Raw genomic sequence first — 22,914 nt, forward strand, 5'->3', positions numbered from 1 at the left:
TCCTCCTTCTCTATCACATTCCTCCTCCTCCACCATCACACTCCTTCTCCATCACACTCCTTTACCATCATTTGTGTGTGTGTTGCTGTGTGTGTGGTGCTGTGTGGGGCTGTGTGTGTGGTGCTTTGTGGGGCGGTGTGCTGCTGTGTGTGTGATACTGTGTGTGGTGCTTTGTGTGTGGTGCTGTGTGTGGTATTGTGTGCGGTGCTGTGTGTGGTACTGTGTGTGGTGCTGTGTGTGGTGCTGTGTGTGGTACTGTGTGTGGTGCTGTGTGTGGTGCTGTGTGTGGTACTGTGTGTGTTGCTGTGTGTGTGTTGCTGTGTGTGGTGCTGTGTGTGGTACTGTGTGTGTTGCTGTGTGTGTGGGGCTGTGTGTGTGGTGCTGTGTGGTTCTGTGTGTATGGTGCTGTGTGTGACCTCACCCTCCATGGCGTCGGTGAGGTAGCTTGTGGCGCTGAGGGCGCGGTCTCGCTGGCCGTCTTGACAGTATGGGTGGGGCAGAAGCATGGTGCTCAGCTCCGTGGTTGAGCTTGGGCCCTGCACACAGGAAGTACAAGGGTCAAGACAGGAAGTGCAGAGATCTGGAAAGGAGCAGCATCTTTGTATCTAAGTCCAGGTCAGTAAGTCACTGAGACAAACCCAGCTGCAAAATACCTAAGCATTTGGTCTCGCACACGCAGACTGGACTGGACAGCAATATTGCACTAACTGTACCCCACGTCTTTAGGTTAGTATAGGTTTATAAGGTTAGTATAGTTTAGTATTTGTATTAGAGGTTTAGTATACCAGTGTTTCCCCTACAATTTTATATATATACACTACCGTTCAAAGGTTTGGGGTCACCCAGACAATTTCGTGTTTTCCATGAAAACTCACACTTTTATTTATCAAATAACTTTCAAAATGAATAGAAAATATAGTCAAGACATTTACAAGGTTAATTATTATTATTAGAAATCATTATTTTTATTTGAAATATAAATTTCGTTCTTCAAACTTTGCTTTCGTCAAATAATGCTCCATTTGCAGCAATTACAACATTGCAGACCTTTGGCATTCTAATTCTAATCCTTCTAATCATCCATTAGTCTTCTAAGGCAATTAGCAAACACAATGTACCATTCGAACACATACAGTAATAGTTGCTGGAAATGGGCCTCTATACACCTATGTAGATATTTCATTAAAAACCAGACGTTTCCACCTAGAATAGTCATTTACCACATTAACAATGTATAGTGTATTTCTGATTAATTTAACGTTATCTTCATTGAAAAAAACAGTTATTTTCTTTGAAAAATAAGGACATTTTTAAGTGACCCCAAACTTTTGAACGGTAGTGTATATATATATATATAATATAATATCCAGATTGGTAACACTTTATAATAAGTCAACGCTTTTTGGCATTTACAAAGTGTTAACTAATAGTTAGTTAATCCTTTATAAAACATTTTGAAACATTAACAATACATTATTAAATAGTTAATAAGCTTATTATTAAACACTATGTTGATCATTAATAAACACTGTAAAAAATTATGGCTTTTATTCATAATACAATTCATAAGGTGTTTGATAACTGCATTATCATACTTTATAGACAGCTTGTTAATATAGTTGCAAACCAGTAGTTTAAAAGGTGTTAATGGTACATGAGCTGGTATAGAAAGCATTAGCAAATGGTGAACAAAACCATTTACATTACCTTTATAAAGCATGAGTAAATAACTAACAACATATTTACTTATGTCTTTAAGGTACGCCAAGTCGAATACATGATGTACACTAATACTTAGCAGATATCTTAACAACTATTTTATAAAGACTTACTAATGATGCAAGTTGCATCATTAGTAAGTTAGTAATGTTACATTAGTAATGTTTAATAAGGCATAGATAGTTCACACTTTAGATTAGGTCACGCAAAAGCCTTAACTAACAGTTAGTAAATGCTTTACTAATCAGAAGTTGCATCATTAGTAACTACTGGTTTGCAACTATATTAAGAAGCTGTCGATAAAGTATGATAATGCAGTTATCAAACACCTTATGAATTGTATTATGAATAAAAGCCATAATTTTTTACAGTGTTTATTAATGATCAACATAGTGTTTAATAATAAGCTTATTAACTATTTAATAATGTATTGTTAATGTTTCAAAATGTTTTAAAGGATTAACTAACTATTAGTTAACACTTTGTAAATGCCAAAAAGCGTTGACTTATTATAAAGCGTTAAAATAATTTTTTTTATATATATATATATAGGGCCCGATCACAAAATAAGTCATTTAAGGTTACCTTTCCTATAAAACAAGTCTATAGCTTGCTCTTTTATTAACCAAAGTAAATGGCCTTATGTTATTTACACGATGGCGTGTCATTTCTGTCTCTACATGGTCGCCGCCACCCCCACCCCCCCCCCCCCCCCAAAGCTGTAAACCTAGGGGAAACACTGTATACTGTATTGTATATTTTATATTATTTTGTATATTTAGGAGGTTTATTATATTTTAGCTTATCATAGATGTTCTGAGTACTTATATGTTATGTTATGCCAGGTTGCTTTGCGATGTCATGTCCTAAGAATTTCGGTGCCCAGTCTGACCTTGTGTTGTTCTGTGCATCTGACAATAAAAGACTTGAACTTGAGAGAGAATATGAATACAGACAGATTCCATCCTGTCTCCTCTGGCTCCATCCTACACACACACCGTCATCATCCAGACAAGGCCACAACAAACACCTCCTCCTCCACCATCACAGTCCTTCTCCTCGTTCTCCATCACACTCCACCATCACACTCCTCCTTCTCCATCACACTCCTCCTCCACCATCACACTCCTTCTCCATCACATTCCTCCTCCTCCACCATCACACTCCTCCTCCTCCTCCACCATCACACTCCTCCCTGACACTCCTCCTCCTCCACCATCACACTCCTCCTCCATCACACTCCTCCTCCACCATCACACTCCTTCTCCATCACACTCCTCCTCCACCATCACACTCCTTCTCCATCACACTCTTCCTCCTCCTTCTCCATCACATTCCTCCACCATCACACTCCTCCTCCTCCTCCACCATCACACTCCCCCTCCCTGACACTCCTCCTCCTCCAGCATCACACTCCTTCTCCATCACACTCCTCCACCATCACACTCCTTCTCCATCACACTCTCCCTCCTCCTTCTCCATCACATTCCTCCTCCACCATCACACTCCTCCTCTTTCTCCATCACACTCCTCCTCCTCCCCCATCACATTCTTCCTCTGTCTCTGTTCCTGTTAGCACCTGACTATGGAGGTAACCATGGCAGCAGTGTTCCATGTCTGAGGCTGGAGTCTCTCTGTGTTAGGGACAGCGCACAGCCCAGTCATTATACATGTCCAATCAAACAATCTCACTCCCACTTCCTGCTGTCAGACATGGGGGAACCACAAGCTCCACGTCTCTACGACAACAAACACACGCCGGCCCACCATTCATCCAGCATTTGTTGCCATTGCATGTTGCCATGGTAGCGATTCCAGGACAACTGAGCATCCGACACCCTCCCCGTTTCCGACCTGACACACACATACACATCCATCTCTCTCTCTTTCCGCAACCCCCATCTTCCTTCTGTGTGTGTGTAAGTGTGAGTGTGTGTGTGAGTGTGTATGGTGTCAGAGCATTAGCAGGTAGGTACCGTATTTTTCGGACAATAAGCCGCATTTTCTATAAACCGCACCCCACCAGAATAGGAGCTTTGTGTTTGTAAATCTGAGTATAAACCGCACTGGAATATAGGCCGCACTTTTTTTCAGAAACGGTAGCTAGCTAGCTTTAGTTAGCTTCCGGTCTAAGTTAGCTAGCATAATACTCGTAGCAATGCTACTACCTGCTAGTGTTTACATTACATTTACATTTAGTCATTTAGCAGACGCTCTTATCCAGAGCGACTTACAGTAAATACAGGGACATTCCCCCGAGGCAAGTAGGGTGAAGTGCCTTGCCCAAGGACACAACGTCATTTGACACAGCCCGGAATCGAACTGGCAACCTTCAGATTACTAGCCCGATTCCCTAACCGCTCAGCCACCTGACTCCCATTAGAAGTAGACTTCTCCAAGTAGTTGGTGGCCAAGCCGTGAAGCGGCGAAGCCACCTTAAGTGTTTCTGCCTTTTCTTCTTATTGGTGGCCAAGCCGCGAAGCGGCGCAGCCACCTCAAGTGTTTCTACCTTTTCTTATAATAATAATAATTATTATTATACTTCTGCCATGGGAGTCTATGGCAGCCCCTAGAACCACATGGTCAGAAGTTGTGAAATTTGGCACACTCTTTGGGACCTGTCCCCTCATCACTTTCACCAAGTTTCATGTCTCCCATTCCAACCCTCTAGCGCCACCAATGGGTCAAAGTTGAAGGTGTGTTTACACACGTTACTTTTGAACCATATGCCTCATTTTCCAAAATGAGGTATTGTTGTATTCCCTGGATCAAGACGGGTATGACGTATATGACGTCATACCCAGTTATATAGATTCTCCGCCATTTTCAATGTTAAGGAAAATCGTTTTTTCCTACAATTCTTGTCGAATCTTCTTCAAAATTGCCACAGTTGATCTTCAGACCAAGCCTCACAAAAGTTATCCCCTGGAGCTTTGATTTTCGCAACCGTTTGTTAGTTACAGCCAATCAAATTGATGTGGCTGAATTGATGTGGCCGCCATTTTGAATATAACGTTTTTTCGCTACCTCTCCTATAAGGTTTGTCCAATCTTCACCAAATTTGGCACAGATCATCTTCAGACCAAGCCTCACAAAAGACATCACATGTTTTTTGATTATCTAAACCTTTTGACTGGAACAGCCAATCAAAGTCGTCAACCAAGCCACCATAAAAGAAGTGAGGTCATATCTCAGCACCTCTTTACTGCATTGACACCAAATTTGGTATAAGGACTAGGGACCCTGTTCTAAAGAGGTCCAAAATAGGTCATGCCATTTCACCTCTAGGTGGCGCTGCAATAAGCAAAAATTTGGCACCATTTATCTTCAGATCAAGCCTCACAAACCTTTTCACATTCCGGTAAAGCTGATCAAAGTCGGCGATGAAGATCATATCTCAGGAAATATTCGCTGAATTGACAACAAACTTGGTACAGGTGCTCGGGACCCTGTTTCAAAGAGGTCCACAAAAGGTTGTGTCATCTAACCTCTAGGGGGCGATCCCGTGTCTGCCACATATTAAATTGTGATACCAGCTGAATTGATGTGGCCGCCATTTTGAATGAATGAATAAAACGTTTTTGGTGAATACCAAATATTCACCTAATTTGGCACAGATTATCTTCAGACCACAATCACCTTGACATGTCAAAATAGAACTGAATTACAGCTGTTTAAACTTGGGACAAATCTGACAACCGCTTGCCACAGGAAAAATTCCTTATATTTTTACGCAGTCACTGAAATCTGATTTCCAGCACTGAGAATAGCTCACTAGGATAAATTGGTGTCCTGGCAACGTCAACGTCAGAGAGAATCCAGCCAAAGCTGACAAGCTTGTCATGTCTCTGATTCTCTGTTTAGCGAGACTATAAGCCACTGCTAAGGAAGCCAGATACACCGCAGTCACTAGATGTCGAAAGTTTCTTCTGGTTTATCTGACCTGCTTGGCCACCACATTGCTGCTTGCAGCTATATTGTTACTTGTTAGCCTTCTCATTAGCACATTTTGAAGCCATACTAAAGCATTTGGCATATTTTTTGTCCATCGGAAAAAAATCATTTGGAATGTTTGAAACGTTACGCTGTGAGACCCGCATTCGAATTATCACATATTTGCGACGCTACTCCTTAACAGGTTAAATACTGTGTGAGAGCATAGGGCATGTAAAACGACTAGTCCTCCTCTGTGTATCCTGTTACTCCAGGCTACCCTGAGGGACCCTAGATCACTGAGACTAGCCAAGCAGTAACTAGTGAGTAGTACCTAGTACCTGCATTCTGTCTCTCTCTTTCTCTCTGTCTCTCTCTGTCTTTATCTCTCTCACACACACACACACATGTTCACTCTTCTCTCTCACACTCCGGAGCAGTGTCAGACTCAGCCTGGGGCAGAGTGAATCAAACACACACATCCCACACACACACACACACCACACACACACACACACACACATACACACCACACACAAACCCTAACACCTCTAGATGAGAATACTTACACTCTCTTCCTGAACCTTCTCCATGGTGCATGCTGGGAGCCCCTGTGGGGAGACCCCGTTGTGGTCCACAGCCATGAACACCCGGCCGTTGATGTTGAGGCAGGGGGGCTGAAACACCCCTGACCCCCTGCTAGCCGTGCTGTATGTACTGGGCCGTCGTCGCGATGACCAGGGCAGGATCAGTGACCCTCGTCCTTCGACCTCTCCCGGGACACTGTACTCATCATCCGCCATGTCACCCTCTGAGTCCTTGTTCCTCAGGCGGAAGTTGAAGATGCTGAGCTGGCTGCCCCTGCGCGTTCGCGATGAAAGGGTACGCTGGAGGAGGGGGGGCTGTGTGTGTGTGTGGGGGGAACAGGTGAGAACACAGCCAGACCAGTGTCCTATAAGTATCAGACCAGTTCAGACCGGTTCAGACTCATTGGGGGTTGGACGAGACTTACAACAAGACTTAAGGCCGCAATATGCTTCTCCAACTCAATTTACGGATGGGCGGGCTTACGGATACAGACGGATACGGACGGATAGACTGCATTTATGGTTCTCCGTAGGCTGTGGGTGCTGAAAACAATTCACCGCCAGAAGAGTAGGTGGCGCAATGGTTTTTTGTAAGTCGTCGTCGAGTGTTTATTACTTATTTACCTAGGTTATCGAGAAGTCGGAGCAAATTTAGAAATTTGCCTTTTCATCAATAAAATACGCACATTTGCAGCAATGACACTGCCCATTTCTCGTCACATTTTAATTCTGATGCTGATTTACATGTACTGTTTAGCTGAAATATAATGTAAAAACTTACAGCAATGGCGGTCAAAGGATTCTGTTCGCCCCGCCCCTGACGCAAGCGGTTCTTAATACTGACCAATCACAGCCAAGGGGGTATCCGTAACTATCCGAAATTACGACGGATAGTTAGAAAATTCAGGAGGTGCACGTCGAGCTCTCCGGGGCTCTCCGAGAGAGCTTCGGGGATCCGGTGTTCCCCGTAATGGAGGACGTTCCCATGTGTCCGTTTTTTGGAAAACGGAGAAGCATATATCGGCCTTTAGCTAACAGCATGACTGCAGCATGACAACATGACGACACATTCTGCTCTCCCACATGTTGTCAAAATCCCTCAGAATTCCACAGTTTGGTCAAATGGATCTGACTTCGCGTGAGAGACACATGAAGCTATGTAAGATGGTATCCAATTTACAGTTTTTTCCAATTGCTTAGACACAAAAATTTCAAATAACACACAGTTAGTGAAACCTGACACTCAAGGAGCAACCAGCAGCCCAGATCTGCACAACTATAAGCACATTCTCAGCCTCACACTATTTGCAAAATACTACACACAGTGTTTTGCACTTTTCTACATTAGACACAGAAATATAAGATTATGCCACTTACAGTTTTTCTCAATTGCTAAGACACATTTCTTGAATGTGTACTGTGTTTTCTCCAAACTCTAAACACACATCTTCATACTTACACTGTTTGGCCAAACCCTTGACTTTTGACCCAAAATCAAACACTGTAATCAAAACCATATTACAGTTTTTCTGAATTGCTAAAACACTAAAACCCATTGGCTGAACAAAGTTCTCAGTTGCCTGAACTCATGTAGCTCATTGTGCAGTCTGTTGTCAATACCTTAAACCATTTCACATGGTAAAACACAATTTGCAGATCTCACATAGACTTTTCAGCAAAACTCTAAAGACATTCTCATTCTCAAAACACATTCTGCACTCTAATGCACATGTCATCCATACTGGTAAACACAAATGGCAACAATCAAATACAAATAGAGAAAACATGTCATTGACAAAACACACCCACTCAAAATTGATTTCACTTGTTTCAAATGATGTGACACAACCAATATAAGCCAGTTCAGAGAGCAAACAGGTTGTTGAAGGTGGGAAAATATTGCTTGTGATGTCGACAAAGTGCTCTGGCCTGACCCAGCCCAAAGACAAGAAGAAGCACATTGATCACATGTTTACTCCTTAGATTGTTGTCCCTTTTACTGTAGTATTGTATACTGTAGTACAGTGCATTGTAGGCTGTATACTGTACAATGAACACATTGTATGGCCCTGAACATTGTGCTTTCCATTTGTTACAGTAACAGTACTGACTGCTCAATAGATTTTGACTGGTTGCAGGTTCATATCAACAAAGAACAAGAGTGAGTTGTGAGTAGTGAGATGCAGGGTACAGTAATGTATAGGGGTACAAGGAGGAGAAAGAACAAAAAAAAGCAAAGCAGAGTAGTAATTTCTGATACATTTTGAGCTACTATGATAGAACATGTTGTCGTTCATCAAAAGACAATGACGGATAAATATGAAATTTGTTTTGAGGTTACGTAAAAATGATCTTCTCCTTGAGAACTATATGTTTTGAACAATATGTTTTCAATTTTTTTGTGTATAGTTTACTGACTGCTTGATAGTGTATATCATTTTGATCACTTTGTTTATGATTTGAGAGCAGTGTTTGATTTTGAGCACAGGTAAATCTGTTTTGAGGCGAAAGCTTGATTTTGAGCACAGGTAAAACTGTTTTGAGGCGAAAGTTTCATTTTGCAAGAGGATTCAGAGGTTTTGTAAATAGTGCTTGAAGATGAGGTTTTGGTTTACAGTTTTGAGAAAATGGGTGACTGTTTCAAGAATGTGTTTTAGCAATTGGGAAAAACTGTATCTGTCTTAGAAACCAAACTTTGCATTCAAAATACACACAAAGCCCTCAAATAAAATCTACCTTCTGAATACCCTTTACACATTGCTGGGAGGAATTAAAAACACTATTATAAAAAGGTTTTCATGAACCAATAACTAACGTGTCCCTGAATTTTAGATATGTTCCACCTCATGAATTTGACATGATGTAAATCATAAATATGATTTACATATTTAATATTGCAATTATCCTTCTTAGAGGATATTTATTTTCTATTTACATTATACAGCAATTGCATTTTGAGCTTTTGTTACTGTAGTGGTCACAGTATGCAAATAGTAGTACTGTTAGTCAACAACACAAATTCATTACTGTAAATTGTAATTCGGGGAACAAAGACCATTTTCACCTGGGTAACAGGGCTTGAGTACGCTAAAGTACTGTTCATTCTGAGTCAGCATCCTGTCTCTGACCAGGGTCAGGCCAGAGATTTTCATCAACATCACAGGCAATGCTTTCTCAAACTAAATAGCAGGGAAAAATGCTCTTGAATGCCTGAGCCATCCCTGACAAGACTCCACAGCAATGTCCCCACAAGCTTGTTCCATGCTTGGAGAAGGTTGTTCTGTACATAGGGATTTCTGTCATAGTGTGTCACGGATCTCATTTGAGATTGTTGTTCTTCTTACTCTTCCTGTGCCTCTTCCTCTCCCTTGTCCTTCTCCTCTCATTCTGACAATTCTGCCTCTTCCTCTGATATTTGCATCCATGATTTCAAAGTACAGGTGAGTTTACCTTTTTATTAATTCCAAACCCCTGATTGCTTGTTGAGTATTTTTGCTTGTTAGTGCTTACACATGGATAATTGGTTGTTAAGGGTGTTTGAATTGTACTGGTTTTGTGAGGATGGCTTACACATACCATTGGTGTGTGTCAGCAATCAAGAAAAACTGAAATTGCTTTTTCAAGACACTGCTACACATGTGAACGAATGGATCAAACACAGGCGTCAGGTGTACAAGCACTAAAGTGCTTAATTGTAAAAAATACCAATCAGGTGTAAGCACTATAAAAAGGTAACAGGTCAGTGTACCTGTCCTCATCAAAAATGAAAGACAATGTTGCAGGAAGAGGAAAAGGGAGAGGGAGAGTAAGGATAAGAGGGGGAGCCCGTGGAGGAAGAGTGGTAGGGAGAGGGAGAGGTAGACCTGGAGGCCGTGGAAGAATAGGGCCAAATTGACAGTATGTAATGAAATTCGAACAACATTGGTTGACCATGTTGTGAACCATGGGGCAACATTGAGAGAGGCTGAACAGAGAGTTCAGCCCAACCTCAGTAGATACTGTTGCAACAGTAATTTGGACATTTCGATAAGAGCACAGATGAAAACTACTATTCTCTACTGTCTACAGTACAGTAAAATGTAGCCTACGTACATGCACTACACCAGTACTTTTTTTGTACACATTCAATGATTGAAACAATGTCAGGGTCTTTCCTGGGTCAAAATGGGTCTTCGGTGCTCAAAAAAAAAAAAAAGGGTACATATATATATATTTTTTCTTCTTCTTTCTAATCAATGTATTTATTCCCTGGTGTTTTGCATTCCCCCCCCCCCCCCCCCCCCGCCGAAACTACACCTATATTTGGGAACAGGTTAATGTAATAGTCTAATGTAATATTGCACATATTTTCGTCCTATTTCCCCTAAAGCAATAAAGTTTGGCTACTTAAAGACATCTTACACTCATGAAGTATGTTCTAAATGGCATAAATGCTGCCAATTAATAATTGACGTAACAACTTCTTGTAAATGGTCAGTAGCCTAGCCTATCGATTAAGGTAGGCCACTCTGAAGCATGTACACTGCCTGCTTCATTTGATCTTGATAGGCTAAGTATTCTGTAGCAAATAATAACAATAAACCCACTTTTTATTAATTAAAACTACTTCAGCATAATAATGCACCTAAAATATAAACCTGAGAAAGGGCAGCAATCGCTATCGAATCAACAGACAATTTAGCTAGCAGGGGAAGAATACAAACAACGAAAATCACCAGTTAACTTGATTTACATTTGCAAGAACTATATACTTATACAATAACAGGCTTAAATGAACTGACAACATAAGTTATACGACTTACGGTTCTCAAGGACGCACACACGCAATCTCAACTGCGGTTTGAAGCGCGTGTCCGTGCAATTCTCCGACATGCACTCTAACAATCACTGCAGATAGACGGCCTAAAATTTTGTACAGCCTGATTTCTGATACCGTGGCGGCAGAAATGTAGCCATAGAGGAAACACTGCACTATATATTATCATTCCAGGTTAAGAATACCAATGGAGGCTGCGTTGGAAATCGTAAATCAAACTATTGTCAGCATTTTGAGTGGAAATTTCATTTGCATTTTTACAGGTGTATTCGTGCACGTCGGGCTGGCCCTCGCAGCGGAACGACAGTTTACTGGCCGCTCTGTCCATTCGCGCACCTTACAGTTGCGTATTGAACGAAGACACGCTTATCAACTCAATTACTATTGATCAAAACAGAACGAGGGTTCGGCTGTAGCCTACTTGAAACATACTATTGAGAACATATTCGCTGACATGCATTGCACGCGTGATGATTTTTGTTTTTCATGGCAGACTTTTTTTTGCATTTGGCGCTCGGGATTTGTCATTGGCGCTCGGGAAAACGGCTTTGGCGCGCGCCAAAATTTTCTCTATGCAGGAAAAACCCTGAATGTACTGTATTTCATTTGCTGAATACTTTCATTTGTCTCCACAAAAGTATTTGCTGTGTTTACAGTATGTAGCCTACTATGCAGTATTCAATTTGAAATATGTTCAGATTTTCTGTACAAAATGCAACCTTTACGTAGACAATGTGGAGAAATACAGGAAATATTTTCATCAGTGTGCAGTACTGGTCTTGTGTGTTGTGTTTTGTCAACATATTCATATCTCTGACAAAATCAAGCAGGTTATATCATTAAAAAAGAATAGTTACTGTAAAAGTGTTTTAAATTGTGCACAACAGTGTGTAACTGGTTCAAACAGAGTCACATTTTATGAACCATGTGTATGGCATACAGTGACAGAATTGTTTTTTTTTAATAAATGATAGTATAGTTTTGAACAAAGTGTTTCATTTTGCAAAAGATTGGAGGTGTTCTGCTACTTGTGTGTCAGGTTGTGTGAATCTAGTGTTGTGTTTTGACAAAGTGATCCCTGTTGTCAAAATTGTGCTTAAGCAATCGGAAAAAACTGTAAGCAATTGGAAAAAACTGTAACATCTCACCCTGCCTCCGTCCACCGACTCCATCTTCAGCATTCTGTCCTCTGATTGGTTCTCCCCCTCCTCAGCCAAACCCCCCAAACCCGTGCTGCGCCTCCTGTCCAACGCATGGTCATCATGGAGGGCAAAGGGGGAGGGGTCTGGTGACATCATCGAGGCGGTGTCCTGAGCCTTCTGGGATGCCTGCAGAGCAAAGATAGTTACTATCTGTCCGTTCGTCCATTCATCTCTCTCTCTCTCTCTCTCTCTCTCTCTCTCTCTCTCTCTCTCTCTCTCTCTCTCTCTCTCAAAGAAAGCAAGAGTGTGAACCCAGGAGCTGAAGAAATCATACAGAAATTCAAACTCGCCGCACCTCCCACTGTGTAAGACTCTCTCTCTCTCTCTCTCTCTCTCTCTCTCTTTGGTTCTGACCTGCTGCTCCCTCTTCAGCCTCTCCACAGCCAGCTGGAACTCCCTCTCCTTCTGCCAGGCCTCAGCGATGGTGGCCTGGTTCTGCTCCTCGTAGGCCATGGCCACCACGGCCAGGATCAGGTTCACCAGGTAGAACGATCCCAGGAAGATCACCACTACGAAGAACACCATGTAGGTCTTCCCTGCTGAGCGCAGGGTCTGCAGACACACTTGACGGTGAACACACTGACACACACAAACACACACATTCTGGACTCGGACATAAACTCCTACCTGGTGGTAGAGGTTTTCCCAGTAGTCCTGAGTCATTAACCTGAAGAGGGACAGGAAGGCCCAGCCGAAGGAATCAAAGCTGGTGTAGCCATAGTTAGGATTACGACCCGCCTTCAGACAGTCAAACCCGTCTGGACATTTCCTACAACAACAACAACATCATCTTTGTCTGTTGTTTCTCTATGGAAATGTTGGTTAGTGACCCCCTGTGCTCTGTGGGCGAGTATGAATGTCCTTAATTCATGACCCTGACTAAAGCAGGATTGCATGTCTCCATGTCTTCTTGTCTGGTGAGAAGCTTTCAGACTGTTGAGAGACCACCTCAGAAGGCTGCAAATTCCTTCATGTTTAATGAAACAAAGTTCAACATGACTCAACAACAGAGTAAGAACAGCAAGACAGAGAGTAAACAGAAGAAAGACTGTCTGGTCTGTTTAATCAGCTATGGTTGCTCCTATTTACTGTAATTATGCAATTTTAGTGTTAATAATCTATTAATTAACAGTAAAACAGTAGCAGAGGCTACTGTATCTAATTAGCTCCCACACTCAGACATACAAAATGACCAACATTGTCGCACAATAAAGACAACGTGACTGCCCGAGTGTGTCTTACTCTGTGTGTAGTGTGTGTTACTGTGTGTAGAGTGTGTGTTAACGTGTGTAAAGTGTATGTGTATGTAGAGGGTGTGTTACTGAGTGCTGTAGGAAGTAGGGATGCCAAAAATAAGTAAATAAAATCTATGCTTGAGAGTAGAGTGTGTTTGTGGACTGTGTGTGTGTGTGTAGAATGTGTTCGTGGACTGTGTGTGTAGAGTGTTTTTGTGGACTGTGTGTGTGTGTAGAGTGTGTGTGTAGCGTGTGTTTGTGGACTGTGTGTGTTTATAGTGTTCACACACACAGATGTTTGCGACAGCAGCAGTGTGATAGGTCTGGTGTATAGACCACATTAGTGTGATAGGTCTGCTACAGGACAGTCAGGATCCTTTAGTTCATTGTGACCAACTAGACCAGGGGTCCTCAATTAGAAATCCAAAAGGTCCACTCACCAAATTTCCATTCAGTCCAGGATCCGGAACAGTGATGGTTTATTTTTCTGGCCCTTACCTCAGAGTTCTGGGGGTAATTTTGTTACCCCCAAGTGTCTATGCTTTGTGTCATAGTGACGTTTCACGTTAAAAAATACGTTAGAAATTTGCGATTTTCGGAATCAACTTTTCGCTTTTTGCTGGGTTTTGTCACGCCATGATTTTTGCTAAAGAAGAAACAGGTATGCTACCGTTAGCAAATCGATTAGCCTGCGTTGTTGCCAATGACACACAACCTGCGTGACCCACAGAGGTTGCAACCAACATTGAGTGAGTGAGTTGTCATGTTGATTACTATTACAGCTCCTGATTGGATCTTTGGATTGGACACAGAAGATAGAAACCACATTTAGTAGGAAAACAATATAGGCGTGAAATCACGCTCCAATGAAAACTTGCTTGGATCATGACGAAATCTGAATGTTGATTTTGGCTTCGGTCCAAATTGTATTACGTCTGGGTCCTGATCCGGACTGCGGTCCGCCTATTGAGTACCCCCGAACTAGACAGTCAGGAAGGTGCCACTTAATGTGGTGACGCCAGCCCAAAGCAATGTCACCACATGCTCATCCAATGTGACACACACACATACACACACAAACCACACACACACACACACACACATGTAGCCACACACACACTGTCTATAAAGGATATCAGTTTGCCAATGACACAAACCACACACACACACACACACACACACACATGCATGCACGCACACACACACACAGTTGTAACGGGGTGGAGGTAAGAATGAGGGGAAGTTAAGAGGCCCAGACCACATTCACTCCACCACCTCTCCCCGTCCCAGCACATCAGCCCCCTGCTCTGCCTGGCCAGAGAAGAAGAGGTGTGAGGGTGTGGAGTCATGGATGTTATCACACACACACCTCACTGTGTCTATAGACCAAGTGTTAATGGACACAACCACTTCAGACCCCCTCTGGGCCCCCCCACACACACTCACAAATTCATCCCACACACATACTCTCAAAAACATACTATCGTTCCCAGAAACTGATATCCTTTATAGACAGTGTGTGTGTGGCTACATGTGTGTGTGTGTGTGTGTGTGTGTGTGTGTGTGTGTGTGTGTGTGTGTGTGTGTGTGTGTGTGTTAGAGGAGCTGGTTTCTTTCAGCACAGAAGCAGGTGGGCTGACTATCACTAGACTGTCAGAGCATGGCATTCTGCATGACAGACAGACACACACACAAACAGCCCAGTGCTATTCTGGGCACCAGCATTCCCCACTAGCCTGAGTGGAAAAGGTATGTGTGTGTGCGAGTGTGTGTGGATGTGTGTCTGTTTGATAGCATAACTCCATATCTGTTGTTTCTATTACATTTCCCTGTCGCCGAGCGGGCGGGAGGACCAGGGGGACAGGATGGGGGCAGGAGGGTGGCAGGAGGGGGACAAAAAGGGGGGAGAGGAGATGTCATGAAGGAATGATTTCAAAGAAGAAGCTCCCCGCTGCTCCCACCCTCCTCTCCAGACCTCATGTGCTCTCATTGCGCTAGGGGAACAGGCTCCAGCTAGTCTTTGGAGAGATGACTGGTGTCTCCTCCTCAGGTGTAGAAGGACGAAAGGACCTCACACTCCCATAATAAGAGTAACCAGGAGGATGTTGCTTGAGCACACTGTTGCGAACTTACTTTCTCCAGAGAGAGAACTTGACTTCTCTCCACTCTTTCTCTTTTATCTCTCTCCGTCTCTCCCCCCTCTCGGCCTCCTGCGTAGCCTTTAAAGATTACTGATAAAGACTAATGTTTTCATCAGTACCATCATAGCAGGCTACAACTGCACCAATTAACCATGCACCAGGTCTCAATATAGAACCAAGCAGACAAACAAACAAATATTCCCAGATCTGGCATCAGACCAAGCCTTTGATCTGGTTCAATAAATGATAATTGTCGACCTTAGAGCTGTGATCTTCACGGCATCTCAGACATCCCATAATGATAGAGTATTTATAGAGAGAAGGTCTAATAAAGTCACACCATACAGACAGACCGATAGAAAGTGAGGGAGGGAAGCAGGAAGGGCATCTGCAGCCTTCTCTAGATCCTCTGTGTCAACATCTACAGAGAGATGTGACTCACTGGAATCTAATGAATGTAATGTGATGTGAACATGTAAACCTTCGCCTGGTAAATTAGTGTGACACACACACACTTTCCTCTCCTCTGTCCTCTTGTCCTATCCTCTTGCCTCCTCTCTCCTCTCCTCCTTCCCTCTTCTCTCCTCTCTCTGCCAGTCCTCCATTACCCTAACCATTAAAGGAGCAGTCGGAAGGGCAGAATTGATCAAATGGAAGGAACCGCTCTGCCAGGTCAAGCTCCTGTAAATGTACACACATGGTCTAAGTGAAGCTAAAGGATGTGACATGCTGACCGGTGTGTGTGTGAGTGTATGCTCAATAAAACAACAAGAATGTGTTCAGTAGGCCATCTACCCATGGCCTACTGAACACGCCCCCATGTGATGATTGGCAGGTCAGGCTGTGATTGGCAGGTCAGGCTGAGGTGGAGAGCAGACTAACAGATACAGCTTATTGATCAGCTCAGAGCTATATTGGCTCAGAGATACATAGTCTGACACTCAAACAGTCTGCCAGACAGGCAAACAAACAAGCCAGAAACTCTGTGGACCGTGGACCAACACACACACATATTCCTAACCTCATCAGCACCGTAAAACACATATTCCACTCCATAGTCTAGACATATCAATAGTGGAGACGTTTGTTTTCCTCCCTGAGACCTTAGAGATGCTGTTCAGACTGAAGGAGGGACATGGTACCTACGGTCTCTTCTTCTACTTCCAGGTACCTTGTCATTGAAACCGCTGGTCTGACCAGTTTCATTCTGGTGCTGGCAGTGTGTCTTAACCTTCCCAAGAGATGTGGGTCTACTGTAGCTATGTGGACAGCCTGGAACAAGCAGTTCTATAACACCATTGAGCCTGTTCAGCAACAGACATAACTGGCCAGTGTGTTTTATGTTAGGTTGGTCTTATCAGCTCCAGGAACACAGACATCCGGCCTTTGTCCTGTCTGTGGGTTTGTGGGCAGATGTCTCATTCACAACACTCTGGAGACGTCGTAATTCAGCCTTAAGGCTCCATTACACCAAACCATGGATAACCCTTCCAGACTAGGCATACAGAACCACACTTGACCTCAACACAGAACCACACTTGACCTTAAAAGAACTTGACAGGGCCTCAACAGAACGAGACTGGACCTCAAAACAGAACCACACTTGACCTTATCACAGAACCAGACTGGACCTCAACACAGAACCACACTTGACCTCAACACAGAACCTGACTGGACTTCAACAGAACCAGACTGTCCCTCAACACAAAACTAGACTCAACCTCAACAGAACATGACTGAGCCTCAACAGAACCAGACTGGACTCCAACAGAACATGACTGGACCTAAACAGAATCACACTGGGTTTCACAGACAGAACCTGACTGGACCTCAACACAGAACCTGATTGGGTTTCACAGACATAACCTAAAGAGACAGTAGGGTGGTCTGGGGTGGTCTGGGGTGGTCCCCAGAACATTCATTTCTCCAGCATCTTCATTGAAGCATCACAGTTTTTTTTTACAATCACTAGGACATGTTTCTCAATACTTTGGTCACATTTACAAAACTCATGTAGTTTTCCTTTCAGCTAGGCAGCTAGCTAGCTGTTATTTTCCACTAAAACTATCAAAACACTTCACACATGTCTCATATCAACTAATTCTTCCATTACACGAGCAAAGGTTGTCATCCAATAAGCACACCTTGTCACTCGTAAAACATCGACCTAAAGAATGTTAGCAACAGGTAGCATTACACAATGCTATCTTTTGTAAAATGTATTGACAAAACAATAGTGATACCTGTCTACTGTTTAGAATTCACTGCAGTATATCTTACAGGAATGAATCAGACATGATACAAGATGCGTCTCTATGTTTTACAGCGTTTCACATTTTGCCCTTCCAAAATACAATATTGTAATTTGTACACCATCTACCAATACCGTAGCAATGCTAGGCAACCCTTGTCTTCTACATTTGGCCACAGGTTCTCATCCACATCATCTTATATCATCTTGGGTTCCTGGTCCATCCCTAACTATCTAATGGATTACGGTAAGTCCAGGCAACCAGCTTTCATTGCTTCCAGGAGGGAGCGAATTGGATTGTTTTGTGAATTTTTTGGATAGTATTTCACTTTTTTGATTTGGAATATATTTCAATATTACTGAAGAAAATTCCTGTCTATTCAATTTTGTGTTTTGTTAGGTTTAGAACGTACGTTTAACAGTTTTGAAAAGAGTATGTAAACGTGCAAATGGGCTTGTGGGTACAAAGTTTGAGGGTGTGAAAATAGTTCATGTAATTTGAAAGGTGTTGTCAATGAATGCATTTTGTGCCAAAGCAATGAAAAATGTCAGTTTAGCTGACATAGACTGATGTTGTGCTCACTGTATGAAGAGTTTTGAAAATGTGACCAAAGAATTGAAAAGCAGGTCCTAGCGATTGTAAAAAACTGTCATACATGCACTGATGGATTTGCACTAATTTAATAGGGATGTTCTAACTAACTATAACCCTGAATAATCATATCCTTAACTCTGAAGAAGCCTAACCATAACACTGAATAATTTGTACCTTAACTCTGAATAAACCATAACCCTGACTCTAACCATAATCCTGAATAGCCCCTGGGTTGAAAATAAAGTCTATTGATTACCCATGACCATTTGCATATTTTGAAGAAGTAAATTACTCAAGTACACCAACATGGGACTAGCTTTGTTAAAATTACAATAATGCATTACAGTGGATGGTAATATTAGTAAAATTTCGTTTCTAACAGGTAATGTATAATTTCACTAGATTAAAGAAATGTGAAAACGTGTTTTTTGCGTTTGTTCACATATTTAGTTAGTTTTAAGAAGCGACATTTGGCTTTAAGTTAACTCATTGGGTTCTGGAGTTGTATGTTATGAGCTCCACGCATTGAAGTTGTTTACTACAGATCCCATAAAATCTGAACTTTTGTACTGTGATGGCGACAATGTGTCAACTAACGCTAACCTACATTTTCTTTCAAACTATAGCCTGTTCATTCTTTCTAAGCCATTTGATGGTGGGCCAGAACATAATCAAGGCAACAAAAAAAAGAAACGTTAGTAAAAAAAAAAAAAGATAATAGATAGATAAACAAATAATATGATAAGTGGGACAATCTTATTTTAATTATTATTTTACATACTTTTAATCATTTCAAAGCACAAGTACACAATCTTGGTCCATGTCAGGTTACCATTGAAAGGCTTGAATTATGACACTTATTATGACTATTATAGCACCATGGTACTAGACAGTATGCAATGAAGGAGAGCATTGAGCACCAGAATGGCATAACAGAAACAGATTGTTCATGACATGGTGTCAATCTTATTCCAATTGTATGTGTGGAGCTCTTGGCAATAAGAAACAACCACAAATTGCACTGTATGTCGGCTATTTTAGTATTGACAGCCTGATATAAAAAAAAATTGATAGACTTTTTTTAGTCTATCAATCTCATTTCGGGGGCAAATAAATCTGCTAGCCACTTCCTGTTACCTCCCACTATTCTATAGGAATATCCAGTTATAACCCAATTTCTTTGTTGTTTGGAACACAACCATACATCTCTGCCTTCTTCCTGTAGTTCCTCTCTCTCTCTCATTCCGTTCTTTTCTCTGTCTCTGAGCCCTGCAGGGTCTAAGAGTCAATGGTGTCCTCTTTCAGGCCTGAAAGGTAGCTGAGTCATGCTCCTCTATACTCAGTTTCTCCATATTTCCCTCAGTCCCTCTCTCCATCTCTCCTTGACTCACAGTGTAGGCCCCCAAGACCAGCCTATCATTCTGAACAGCTGGAGGTCTAACTGCTTAGTCAGAAGTCCACAGACACCTACGTCCTGCCCACATCAGGACCCCTGACCAATCCTTCTGCTTGTACTGCTACCCTGAGGACAATTTCAGCTTATTTTTGTAATGTGTAAAATAAACCAGTGGAATGCTCATTTATCATATAAGCATTTTGGTTTGTCCAATACAGTGCTTTTTCTTCATCTAACTCAGATAGTCTACCTCTGCAGCTGACATGTAGCCAGCCAGTGTCTGTCCTATGCAGTGTGCAGTGGAGCATTCAGAACTGAGCCATGTGCTTCACCACATAGCTGTATCTTCAGTAGTGTCAGTCTAACCCTAACCACACCCAGACCAGACAGATCTCCACCACAGTCCACCACAGTCCACAGCAACACAAGTTAACCCGTTAAGGAGTAGCGTCACACATATGTGATCGTTCGAAAGCGGGCCCCACAGAGTACCGTCACACATGTGTGATTCTGAACATTCCAACCGACTATTTTCCGATAGACAAAAACTATATGACAAACGCTATAGTATGGATTCAAAATTTACAATTAGGAGGCTAACAAGTAACACTAGCAGGTAGTAGCATTGCTACGAGTATTATACTAGGTTGCTAGGTAACGGAAGCTAACTAAAGCTAGCTAGCTTCCGTTTTGGAAAAATAACTCACTCTGGTGGAAGCGTCGGTAATATTTAGAACTCACTCCTTAAACCACCACCCTACAGTCAATAGACATGTTACGTAATAAAACAGGAAATGTTTTGGTAACATTGAGATACACAACCTCAGAAAGTAATTATAGACTTACCCTGCATCGCTCCCATCTCCACAGATTAAGGCATCTTTTGCCCCTTCAACTTTGTAGTAGTTGTCTAGAAGAAAGGAAACAGTTTTTAGTCTCGTAACCAAACAGACAAAAGGGGACAGTTTTGAAATGATTTGGAAGTTTGGAAACATGTATAAAGGAAGACAGGTTGGTGGGAAGAGAAGAGAGGCAGGGAAAGGGAGAATGCGTGGAGGACAAGGAAGCGAAAGACCACAAACAATATCTCTGATGAGATAAGGGCTACAATTACGGCCAAATGCAGGAGAGAGGGAGAACTAGAACCATCACAGTAGCCTACTGTGCAGCATGAGTGATTACACTATACTTATCATTGATCATTTGGGTGTGGATTTCAACTTCGTATTTTTCAAAAGTACATATATTACAGTACTATATACAAAGATATGGAAAACATAAAGGATACTGAAGCAAATTTCTGCATTTCTTTATCATTCTTGAATAGATTTGTAGTCAAAGTGAAAAAGTGTTGTATTTTTCAATCATGAAATACGGATTCATGTGTAAAATCATTTAACCCTCGTGCTGCCTTCGGGTCACATGACCCAAAGGTTCATAACGAACCATCGTTGTGTTTACCCAATTTTACCCAATACAAAAACAAATACAAATAATTTTCTTTTAGCCATTCCAATGTGGGGGGTCTGAGACAGCCCGACAGTTAAAAGAAAATGCTTCACTTTGTTTTTGTATGAGGTAAATTTGTCGCAATACGACGGTGGGTCACAATGACTGATGGGTCAGAATGACCCGAAGATAACACAAGGGTTAAGTAAACTGCAAAGATAAAAGTTCATAATTTTTGTAATGCTCCCTCTTGTCAGTGTTTTTTACAGTAAGTCAGTGTGTTATGAGTGACAATGTATTCTTTCTGAGAGAGAACTGTTGCCAGTGTTGCGGTCAAACAATTTTTGTCGAGTTTTGGAGGATATATTACCGTAACTGTTTAGCCAACCTGCATGTTGCTAATGCAGACTGTGTTAAGAGTTTTGCTAAAGTAACTTCAGTATTGACCAATGCATGATAGCAATCCCCCCCAAAAATAATGGTCCTTGGCAAGTAAAAAGCGGAGATACATTCCTAGCATGTAGATCTGCTGACAGGAACTCATGCCCCAGAAACATTACGTTATGGGAATTGATGTTTATTGGCAGCACTCCTTCTCAGCAGCTCCATTGATATCCAATCAGCATGCCTGATGGCCTCTGGTTATTAGATCAGACTGACTGCTCAGGATTGTGTTTCTTCCTTGTTCTTTGGTGGATATGTAGGCCTGGGTGGGACATTTATATCATGTTATGGATGATTGCCGGACAGAATGGCAGGGAAATTAATAAAACAATTGCAATAAGTTGACTCATGCTTGTGTACAATGTTTAGATTCTTTTTTTACTGACATTCTAGGTTCATACTGACCATACTAAAGGCTGAGAATTATGCTCAAGACTGAGGTGGAGGCTGGGCTTGGATGTGAGGCTCCGGCTGCGGTGAGCTAGGCCTGGTATAGTGTCTCTCCAGCCATTAGGAGATAAGAGTTCCAGAAGGCTCCATGTCCACTTCAGCCTCCTCTAGTGTAGAGGCACCAGAGGGACCAGCCCTCATCTCCTGGCCTTTCTGCTACACTCCAGCTGCACTTTGTACCACTTATCCTGGCTGGACCGGGACTGGACCGGGACTGGGGCTGGGGCCAAGACTGGGCCTGAGGCTGGGGTGTTGTGGTGTTTTGGCCCGCAGCCTGTTATGTCATTCAACAGTCCACATTCCTGGTGTCGCTTTAGATGCTGCTATGTCACAAAGCACCACGGTCCCCCATCCCCCAGACATCTGCAGCGCCCTCCTCCCCCGGACACCCCCAGCCACCGCCTCATCTCAGCCCCTACTCCAACTGCCCTCCTCATTTTGACTCCACACTCAAATATTACATACCCCTATGCTCCCGTAACAACCCAACACTCCCTAACTGCTGTCCAAGCCTTCCATCCCCCCAACTCCTCCCTCAACCCCCCCCCACACACACACACACACATACACACCCCTTACACCATTCACATTGCACCATGTTTAAACCGCATAAACCTCCTCCCCCCGTCTGTACACACACACATGCATACATACCCACACACAGTACACACGCACACACACACACATATACACACA

At 42.5% G+C, this 22,914-nt stretch overlaps 1 protein-coding gene across 1 annotated transcript in view; it reads right to left on the bottom strand.

The window, feature by feature from the left end:
* Positions 1 to 22,914, bottom strand: part of LOC134035327 (sodium channel protein type 5 subunit alpha-like) — a 214,378-nt gene that overhangs the window by 140,727 nt on the left and 50,737 nt on the right. Inside the window, exons 9-14 of the mRNA XM_062480326.1 lie at positions 20,722 to 20,785; positions 12,885 to 13,026; positions 12,612 to 12,809; positions 12,204 to 12,383; positions 6,222 to 6,554; positions 422 to 536 (exon numbers count right to left, since the gene is read on the bottom strand). Of these exons, the coding sequence (XP_062336310.1) occupies positions 422 to 536; positions 6,222 to 6,554; positions 12,204 to 12,383; positions 12,612 to 12,809; positions 12,885 to 13,026; positions 20,722 to 20,785 (1,032 nt within the window). The remainder of the gene's footprint in view (positions 1 to 421; positions 537 to 6,221; positions 6,555 to 12,203; positions 12,384 to 12,611; positions 12,810 to 12,884; positions 13,027 to 20,721; positions 20,786 to 22,914) is intronic.

The sequence above is a fragment of the Osmerus eperlanus genome, chromosome 15 (assembly GCF_963692335.1).
Source record: "Osmerus eperlanus chromosome 15, fOsmEpe2.1, whole genome shotgun sequence".
NCBI lineage: Eukaryota > Metazoa > Chordata > Actinopteri > Osmeriformes > Osmeridae > Osmerus > Osmerus eperlanus.